At 28.7% G+C, this 11,059-nt stretch overlaps 1 protein-coding gene across 8 annotated transcripts in view; it reads right to left on the bottom strand.

Moving 5' to 3' along the window:
• The window catches only part of LOC111687896 (protein jim lovell), a 237,561-nt gene that overhangs the window by 5,856 nt on the left and 220,646 nt on the right, over positions 1-11,059 (bottom strand). For 5 of the 8 annotated variants that reach the window (XM_046954818.1, XM_046954819.1, XM_046954821.1 and 2 more), the window contains one exon: positions 4,361-7,107. In XM_046954818.1, coding sequence (XP_046810774.1) covers positions 4,361-6,671 — 2,311 coding nt within the window. In that variant the 5' untranslated portion in view covers positions 6,672-7,107. The remainder of the gene's footprint in view (positions 1-4,360; positions 7,108-11,059) is intronic. The other 3 variants (XM_023450374.2, XM_046954822.1, XM_046954823.1) reach the window with 2 other exon arrangements.

The raw sequence follows: 11,059 nt of genomic DNA on the forward strand, positions 1-11,059 counted from the left end.
ACAGAACTAGAACAGAACTAGAACAGAACTAGAACAGAACTAGAACAGAACTAGAACAGAACTAGAACAGAACTAGAACACAACTAGAACAGAACTAGAACTAGAACAAAACTAGAACTGAACTAGAACTGAACTAGAACAGAAGAATAACAGAACTAGAACTGAACTAGAACAGAAGAATAACAGAACTAGAACTGAACTAGAACTGAATTAGAACGGCACTAGAACTGAACTAGAACTGAACTAGAACTGAACTATAACTGAACTAGAACTGAACTAGAACTGAACTAGAACTGAACTAGAACTGAATTAGAACGGCACTAGAACAGAACTAGAACATAACTAGAACAGAACTAGAACTGAACTGGAACTGAACTCGAACTGAACTAGAACTGAACTAGAACTGAACTAGAAAACTAATAATTTTTTTATATTAAATTACAATTAAAAATTTATAATTGTTTTTTATAGTCAAACTGCAGTTCTGCATTTTTTTAGCTTAAGTGATTCTTATCAATAGCTGCTATTTTAATTTCAACATACATATCTCCAGCAAAATTTACTATTGTTTTATATTCATTTAATAAATTTGACATAAGAAACAATAGCTGTTATTATTCTATTAAGATTTTCTGCTTGAAGTATTTTACGTTCCGTGTTTTTTCCACAAAAACTCCATATAGGAGTTTAGTAGAAGATATACTAAACCCCCACTCTACGCGCCTAACAATAGAAACAAATAAACGTAATTTCTTAAGATTTTTACTCTATATGTTGCAAAGGATGTGTAACTAACAATAAACCAAATTCATTGCATAAGTGGTGTAGAAAAACTTAACATATACTGGGTACTAAAAGATTTCTGTTTTTTTTTCTTGCTCAATAGAATCCTTGAAATTGTATAAAAAAAGGGAACAAGAGAAAAAAAGCATATGACAACGCATATAATATTGACATTAAGCAGCGAGCTAAAGTAAAGATAAAAAAGAAGGATGTGAGTGTGTGATGAAAGAGTATGGTGCTGGGGTTGCAGCAAGATTGTATGATTATGAAGCAGAATATGATGATTTAAACAAAAGCCTTGACAAAAGCTTCCTTAAGATTTCAAAAACATTAATATGATTTGAATACAGTTAGTCAGGTTGTCTGTCTATGTGTGTGCATATGTAGTGCTGAAAAAAATACTATATGTCACATTTTATTATGAAGACAATAATTCTGTTTGGTATAGAGAGAGAAACAAAACAGGAATATATTTGTGTTTTTCCTTTTTTCTACTTCTTCTTCTTAACAAATCATTATGTTGATTTTGACTTTAATTTGTTGGCATTAAGCATTGAATATGATTTAAATATATGCCGCCTTTGGTTTTTTTCTTATAAAAATGATTTCCTTTTTTATAGATTTTGGCATATAAACTCTTAACTTCCGTGCTAAGGATTTTTTGGCGTGTTTTTCCGCGTTTGCATAATATTTTATAAAAGAGCGCTATGTTGGGTATAAATCTGAGTCAAATGCTTAGTTTTTGATATTTTTAAGAAAAATTTAGGTGTGGTGAGTTTTTTACTTAGTGGTGAATTTTGAATTTTCTTTAAAATGTAAGAAAATTGTTAATTTCTAAAAGCTTTTAAACTTTTTATTAATTTTAGGCAAAAATTAAGGTGTGGTGAGTTTTGAATTTACTTTAAAATTACAGAAAATTGTAAATTCCTTTAAGAAAATTTTTAATTTCTTGAATTTTTTGAACTTTGTATAATTTTTATGTAAAATTTGAGGTGTGGTGAGTTTTTACTTAGAGGTGAATTTTTAATTTACTTTAAAATTAAAGAAAATTGTTAATTTCTGTAAGTTATTAAATTTTTCAATAATTTTATTCAAAAATTGAGGTGTGGTGAGTTTTTTATTTAGTGGTGAATTTTTAATTTACAGTAAAATTAAATAAAATTGTAAATTTCTTTGCAAAAATTGTTAATTTTTTTAAGTTTTTGAACTTTGTATTATTTTTATGGAAAAATTGAGGTGTGGTGAGTTTTTACTTTTAGGTAAATTTTGAGATTACTTTAAAATTAAAGAAAAATGTTAATTTCATGATGTTTTTGATCTCATTATTTAGTTTCAACAAAAATTGAGGTGTGGTGAGTTTTTTCTACTTAGTGGTGAATATTGGAATATTGCAAATTTTCAAATATTAAGTAAAATTAAGCTATTTTAATAACAATTGAAAGTTTTTGACATAAAAAAGACTTTTGAAATTCAACACTCTCATCTTATCCGTATGTTCTTATCTTTAAAATAGTATTCCACTTGAGTCGGCTATAACTCTTGCTTTAGTTTTTTCTCATATGACTTTTAAACATTATTTCTTATTTTGGTCTTTTTCCCCCCTCTATGACTTTAGGTTATTTATGCAGTAGTTAGTGGGAAACAATTTTTTTATTGCTTCAAAAAAAAAACTCAACATTCATTTTTGTCGCATTACCTTCATAATTCCTTTGCCAGTCTTTAATTTATTTTGTATATATCCTGCATAAATATATGTAAGGACACATTTTATTCTGTTTATTTTTTTTATTAAAGAAATCTACATGCATGTCCTCCTTGCCATTTTAAATTGTATAAGGGAATCTTACTACTCCTTAAGTAAACGGATATTATTAATACGTACAGTTTGTAAATTTTCATGTGGTGGAAAGTAACAAACACACACACACACTAAGTGGAAGTCATCACACTAACTGTCTGTTTTGCTAAAGTTTTTTTGTTTGTTTTTGTTGTTGTTCGTTTTTTATTACAAATCATGAAATCGTAAATGTGGAAAAAGTTTATTGAGTCTGAAATATTATGTGTGCTAAAAGCTAGATTATTTGTCAATGTTTAAAGTTGAAAAAAAAACTTTAAAAGAAAATTTTTTTAAAATATTAAAACTAAATCACCTCACGACTTGAAATAACTCTAGTTAAGCACTCATTAAACCCAAATTAAGGCTTTCATATAGAATTTATACTTAAAGTGGAAAAACTATTACAAAATTATAAAATTTTAACTAAAAATGGCTTAATATCTTAATTAAACTCTTTTTTCTATTAATATTTTTAAGATTTTGATATTTTTAACAAAAAATGCGGGTGTGGTGAGTTTTTCTTTTTAGTGGTGAATTTTAAAATTTTCATATAAAATTGAAATTGAGGGTTTTTAAATAAAGCCAATAATATTTCTAGCCAATTGACATCAAAATGTTAAGAAATGTGAAAGTGTTTGTCAGAAAATTTCCAAAACTCACCTCAGTTTGTTTAAATTTGATAAAAATTAAAAAATTTTAAGAAATTCATAAGAAAGTGATCCAGAAATTAAATAAGACCTAATTTTTCTTAAATATTTTTCATTTCTCAATAATTCTAAACAAAAAACTAGGTAAGTTTTTATTTTTAGTGGTGAATTTTTTAAATTTTGCTAAATTTTTATATTAAATTAAAATTTAAGCTTTTCAAAGTAATTAAATGGTTATATAGAAAGAAATTTCTTAAAAAACTCTAAAGATACTTCTGTTCTCATTCCCCTGACATCCTGACAAAGTCCTTGTAACATCATCAATAAAAATATAATAATTTGATTTAAAAGACTGCCTCCTGCCTATACCCAACTGTTGCATTACTATAATGCACGCATCAAAGGTCTTTCAACCAATCTACACACATTCCCTAATGTAATGCATAAGAGTTCAAGGAGGAAACTCCTTCTCATAACACATGTTGCATTCATGTGTCATAAGTACAAAAATAAGTAAACTCAAAACGGGGAATAACAAGTGATGGAATACTAGAGACAAAAAAGAAACGTAACTCCTAAGAAGTAACGCAGTAGCTAGATGTGAAACAAGTCACAAAGTCGCAACAGTTATTAGCAGACAGTTGCAATTGAGGCAAGAATACATACATACATATTGTATAAAGATACTTATTAAAAAATATGTTTGTATGAGAAAAAAAACAACAATCCGAAAAGTAAATGTCATGTCATAATGTTAAAAGTTATAAAAACAAAAGCAAAAGAAACATGACAAACAGAGTAAACATGTTGCTTCAACATACACATCAAAGGATCCTTGCAAAAGGATAAATATGTAAAATATGAACAGAATCCCGAAGAAGCTCTCACATGCGTTAACATAACATTTTATTAAGGATTTCCGCTTGTTTTATAAACATTTAATATGTTGTTTGTTAAAGAATAAAAAAGTAGCTTTTTCTTTCTCTAAACGGTTAAAGGACTTGTTTGTTTTTTTTTTCGTTTTCGTTTTTTTACTTGATGCAATAAATAGAAAGTGTTTATTATTTTGTTTTTTTCTTCCTAAAAAACCTACTTAAGTACTCACTGTGCGGCGGAGTTAGCGCCAATGAAGACATACCGGGAAAGGGCAAAGGTGAGGGTGGATGTGGTGGCCCATCTTGAGGATTGTAGTGTGGTGGTAGGCTCATGGGTGAAGTAGGTGTAAATTCTTTGCTTAAACGATTCATAGATTCTTCTAAACGTTCATGGGCCGAAGGTCCTCCCGGGCCAGAGGGAGCTCCTGGATTGGGTCCAAAAGGAGGCATGCCTGGCATACCCATTTGTCCTAGTATACTATTGGCATAAGCATTATGTTGCTGCATTTCTCGATGTTCACGTTGCAAAGCCTGATCTCTTTCTCTCGAGTGTTGTTGTGAGACAGCGGCTGCTGCAGCAGCAGCGGCTAAAGACAAATCCATTTGATGTTCCATGTGCTGGAAGGGATTCTCTCCTCTGGCAGCCGCAGCGGCAGCAGCTTCTGCGGCGGCCTGCATTTGAGCCTCTAAAACTTCCATTTTACATTGTGTTTCCATAGAACGTTCGCGATCTAATCTTAAATCTCTAAGGCTGGCCGAAGAAAAAGGATTCATGCTATTTTGGGAGGAGTTGGGTGTCGAAGAGGATGAGGGTTTATTCAATTGTCTTATATCCTTTAAGGATAAAACTATACGATTGTTATTATTATTTAATTTTGTGCTATTGTTGTTATTGCTGCAATCTGCTTCATAATCGGAGGCCGAATGATGACCACTGGTATCGTTGTCTTTTTTGGTGGTGCACAAATCCTCTGGGCCATCAGAGTTCATGGACAAGGCAGATTTGCGTCTTCTATTTAGCTCATTCGTGTGATGTATTAACTGTTCAATATCCTCTTCTTCCTCCTCCTCATCCTCCTCTACTTCAGGCTCAACCTCGTTTACTCTATCTTCCTCCTCCATTTCTTCGGTGGAGTTTAAAACCTCTGGCAGAGAATTGTTATTATCAAAATTGGAATTATTATCCAAAGACTTATCATTGACAATTAGATCCTCAGGTTGTTCATGACTATCATTGCCACTGTCACGACCACCCACTTGATCTTCATCATCTTCCAACGGTTCAGCTAATTCGGATTTAATCACAGTTTTTAAGGGATCTTCACTGAGCGCCTCTGTGGGTGGTTGTGGTGTCGATGATTTATTTTCTGAAATACTAGAATCTTTGTTGCATAAATCTTGTGGTTGTTCGTTGTTATGATCTTGTGGTGTGGGTGTTGTGGGTTTGCTAATCATATCATGGGTCAATTCTCCTGATCTTCTTCTGGGTCTGGCCTGTTTACGCCGTGGCATGGGGGAAGTACATAAATCGTTGTGACTTAAAGAATCATTTAACATTTCTTGATCACTTTCCAATTCATGATCCAAATCACGTTCTCTTTCACGTTTGCGTTGCTCCTTCTCACGTCTGTATGAGGAACCAAATAAACGTGAGGGTAATATGATTTTGGAACCTGAAGTCACCATCGACGGGGACTCTTCATCAAAACTAGAACATCTTTCTAATTCTGAAGATAATAAAGAGGTTTCTAGCATGCCAAAATCATCTGGTGAGGCAGCTGGTGTAGGAGTATGTTCGGGTATTGAACTTTCTACCAAACCACGAACTTGCAAAGACTCTCCAGCATCTATTAAGGTATGAAGCTTCTCCTGAGGCACACTTATCTCACCACGATACATAAAATCGATGATGGCTTGCACTACCCAGCCACGAAAATCTTTGAGCACTATTACAGGATGTTTGCAGGGAGTATCGGCAAAAACACGCTGAAAAAATGGTGAACAGGCTGATAAAACCATTTTATGGGCCCTTATGCTGGTCTCAGCACAAACGAGCGTAACATCCACTAAAGTTTTGCTCTGCAGTAAAGCATCAAAAGCACGCATTAAATGATTCTGATGATTATTCCATCTTAGGCTATAGTGATCAGGTATAGAGGCAGCTGGTCTAGTAGTAACATTATTGGCCAATAATGTATTGACCATACTGTTGGCGGCGGCAGCGGTGAGCGAATTAAAAGCTGTAGTTGTAGTCATCGAATTGCTATTATTGATCATATTTGGTGTGCTAAGAGAAATGGGTGCTGTGGCCGAGGTGGTGGTGGTTAAAGCTAAAGCTTCTGCCGATTCTGTTTCCAAAGCCATGATGCTGTTAGCTAAAGGTGTTGGTGGTGTACCAGGTGGTATAATGGTGGTGGTGGTGTTGTTGATAGTGTTTGAGTTATGATTTATTTCCAAATATGCAGCAGCAGTATCTGTCGTTAACGACAGTTTGCGCCTTTTAATGATTTCCTCTGATTCCTTTAACATTCAGTTAAATTTTTCAAAAATATTTTTCTTTTATTTTCCTTGCGTTTTTTTTTCTTTTTGGAAAATCTTTAGCTAGACAGTGTGTTATCACGAGAATGTCTACTTTTATTTGAAAATTTTGAAGGTTATTTTAATGTTTTGTAAAGATTTTTACTTTTTTTTGCTTCTTTTCTCTCTTGTTGTTGTCAAAACAAAACACCGAATCACGTGTTGTTGGTTTAAAGAAAAATTTTGTTTTTAATAAGAAGGTAAGTTAAGATTTACTTGCTTATATTTTCTTTACTTATTTTGTTTTGTCTGTTTGTCTTCTTACATCCTCTGTGACGTCGTGTTTTCTTTTTTCTTGGTGTTTGTGGTATTTCTTTCTTCTATATTTACCACGTTAAAATTTTTTTCTTTCTTAAGGTTTAAAGTCCTTTAGAATTGTTATTAATGTCTGCAAAGATACAAAAATAAAAGAAATTTATTTATAGAATTATATAAAAGAAAAAAGAAACTAAAGGAAGATATTATATATGCATGTAAATAGAAACAATTTAAATTTAGGTTTTTATTCAAAAGCTTAAAGTGAAATTTGGCTATTTGACATTTTTTTTAATCAAAACTTAATTTTTTAGGAAATTGTTATACTTTTAGATAATTTTCAATATTTTTTTTATTATTTTTCTGCTAAAATTGCGAAAATTCTTTAAAATTAAATTTGGCAACATAGCATTTTTTTTGCAAAAGTACGCTTATTTCTAATAAGTTTTACTTCAATAGTATACAATTTAACTTAATTTCAATTAACTTTAAGATTTAAAAAAAAACTAGAAAAATTTCTCCCTTTTGAAATTTGGCAACATAGCATTTTTATAAAAAAAAGCTCTAATTTAATGCAAATAAAAGTAAGAATTTCAAATCCTTAATACGATTTAACTTAATATCAATTAATTTTAAAATTTTTTTAAACAAACTAGAAAAATGTTCTCCCCCATTTGAAATTTGGCAACATTGCATTTTTGTAAAAAGCTTAAATTTAATGCAAATAAAAGTAAGAATTTCAAATCTTAAACTAAATTCCAATAAAACTTCTAAAATTCTAACAAAAATTGCAAAAATTTTAATATATTGAAATTTGGCATCATAGCAATTTTTACTAAACAGGCTTAATATTTAAAGAAATTTTCATATTTTTAAAGGACCTAGACCGCAAAAAGTAATTTTGTTATATTTCTAAGGAAAACTGAAATTTTTTTGGAATTTGAAATTTGGCAATATAGCAAAATTTTCAGAATTTAACTTAGTTTCAGAAGAAGAATTTAACGTTTTTTTTTAATTGAACTTTGTTTTTTTTTAAGATTTAGTGTCTTCGAGGAAAATTAAAAAAAATTGTAAATTTTATAAATTTTTAAAATTTTAATAACAATAATTATTGAAAATTTTTTTATTTGGAAATTTGGCAACACAGCAATTTCAAATCAAGCTTTTTTAAAGAAAATCAAGTTGTTTTAAGGTTAATTTTGAATATTTTCTTTTAAAACTGTTAAAAAAATTTCCAAATGTGAAATTTGGCAACGTTGCAATTTTTGCTAAACAACTTATTGGTACAAAATTTTTAAAATTTTAAGTTTTTTGTAATATTTTCTTTAGCTAGACAAAATGTTAAACAAATTTTAGCTTTAAATTTGGCAACATAGCAATTAATTTTTAAATTTTTTATAAAATTTTTTATAAAATTTTGAAATTTTTAACAATTTGAAATTTGGCAACGTATCATTTTTTTTTCGAAATAATGTTATTATAATGAAATTGTTGTAATTTTAAGGATATTTACTTAAGATTTAATTAAACTTTTAAGTTTCCTTAGAGAAACTAGAACTTTTGCCTTAATTGAAATTAGGCAACGTAGCATTTTTCTGCAAATAAGAGGATTTTTTTGTTAAAAATCGTTTTATTTTAAAGGTTTTAAAGTCATAAATTAATTCCATTATAATTTAAACATAATTTAAGTTTAGTTAGGTTTAAGTTTAACTTTAGTTTAAGCTCGTCTTTAAACAAAACTTTATTTAAAACATTTTAAAAGTTTAACTAGAGTTTTGTGCTCTTCTGTAAAACTCTGTTACCTTAACAATTGAAATTTCTTTATTTTTTTTTTTTTTTTGTAAATCTCTTTCGAGTCTATTGTTTTATTAGCTTAAATTTAAAAAAGATTCATAATCTTCTGTTCCTTTTCGTGCAAAAAGCTTTATACGAATATTTTGACATATGCTATGTGATAATATGTTAATGAGTAATGTCATATATCATTTTAATGCCGTATGAAGAAATCGTGTTGTGTGATTTAAGGATATGTTTTTTTGTTAAAACAACAACAGAAAAACATATGCTGTTGAAGTCGGTTTGTTAAATATATGTACGTGTCTACATGCATATCCTTGAGGATATGTTTTGTATATACAAATATACAATTTATTCTACATTGTTTTTTTATTTTTGTGATAATAGCGCTGATGTATGCGTTTTATATTTATCTGAATTTTTTTCTACTTCTTTTTTTCTTCCTGACTTGCTTACAGTTTTGTCCTCCAGTCAAGTGTTTAAAGTTAAAATTTTTTCTTGATTTGTTTTTCTTCTTGTTCCTTCTTCTTGAATCTAATTAATGCACGGCAAAGTGAAGTAAAGTTAGCTTTAACTTTGTGTTACATATGAGTAGTGTGTTGTGTGAATAAGTGTGCTTGTTTCTTAAAGGACAGGTGTGTGTTTGTCTTAGGTTTAAGCGCGGGTAGAGAAGTATGAGAAATGTGCGTTCCTCATGACTTTATAATGATATTGGTTTAAGCGTTTATTTCTTGTTTTTGGTATATTTTATTCATTACTGAAAGTTTTTTTTTTGCAATGCTGACAAACAAATTAAAAAACTTGGTGTGTGTGAGTTTCTTTTTTAATTTCGAAAAACTGTATATGAGTTTTTTTTTCTGAAATGCATATCAAGGATATGCAAACATAAGTTTCTGGAAGTAGCAAATGAAAAGTATAAAATTAAGAAGTTCAACTTATTTTACAGGATAAATAAGTAAAGGGGTTTCAGAAACACAATAAAAGCGTCAAAACTTCTAGCAATAGTATGATAAAAACTTTAAAATGAAATTTGGCAAACTAGCATTTTTTAATAAGTAAAATTTTTAAAGGAAATTATAACATTTATCTAGTTTTGCGCATTTCTGTTAATTTTTTTCAAAAACTGCAAAATATTCTTAATATGAAATTTGGCAACGTAGCATTTTTTTCAAAATATTTTTTTGAAATCTTATTTCAAGCAATATTTTAAACAACTTTTTCTCACATTACAAAATTTATTTAAAATTTTTATAAAAAAGTGAAAAATTTTTAATTTGAAATTTGGCAACATAGCTTTTTTCGAAAAAAAAACTGAATTATTTATTAAACATTTTCTACAAAATTGAAGAATTTACTGTTGTTTTGCATTATAAATTAAAATTTTTATTAAAAATTGTAAAAATGAACAATTTGAAATTCGGCAAAATAGCATTTTTTGTAAATTAAGTCTATTTGCTTTAAACTTAAGCAATTACATGGGTTTTGTATTAATTTGCTACACTTTCATAAAAAATTACTAAAAATATAAATTTTGAAATTTGGCAACAGAGCATTTTTTTGGAAAAAATGTAAATTTGCTTCAAATTTCTATAAAAATTTAAATAAAAACTTTTTCGTCTTTCGACTTTTCTGTTGTTTTGCATATAATTTAATATTTTCTTTAAAAACTGTTAAAAATGAAAAATGTGAAATTTGAAACATAGCATTTTTTCAAATTAAGTCTACTTAAAAAAATTGTTTAAAACATAACTAATTACACGGATTTTGTATTTTTTTGATATATATTTTTTTTAAAATTGTTAAAAATAAACCATGTGAAATTTGGCAACATAGCATTTTTTGAAAAAATGTAAATTTGCTTAAAATTTCAATAAAAACTTTCTCGCCCTACATAATTTATAAAAAAATTAAAGAAAAATCATGACCTTTAAATTTGGCAACATGGCATTTTTTTAATTAAATTTATTTTAAAGGAAAATTTCTTTCGTGAAATTTGGCAACATAGCTATTTTTCAACTAGAACTATTTTTAAGGAAAAAGTATACATTTTTAAGCTTATTTGCATTTATTTAGCTTTTTTGTACAAAATTTATTTAAATATCGTAAAAAATCTGCAATTTGAAATTTGGCAACATAGCGTTTTTTTAATAACCAGACTTATTTGCAAGGCATTTCAAGTTAAGGGTGTGAAGTTAAATTCGTCGGCCAGATACGTCCCACAACACATTTGTCAAATACATTCCACATACTGTAAAATTCGTTTTCAAATTAAATTAATTGATTTTTTA

The sequence above is a fragment of the Lucilia cuprina genome, chromosome 6 (assembly GCF_022045245.1).
Source record: "Lucilia cuprina isolate Lc7/37 chromosome 6, ASM2204524v1, whole genome shotgun sequence".
NCBI lineage: Eukaryota > Metazoa > Arthropoda > Insecta > Diptera > Calliphoridae > Lucilia > Lucilia cuprina.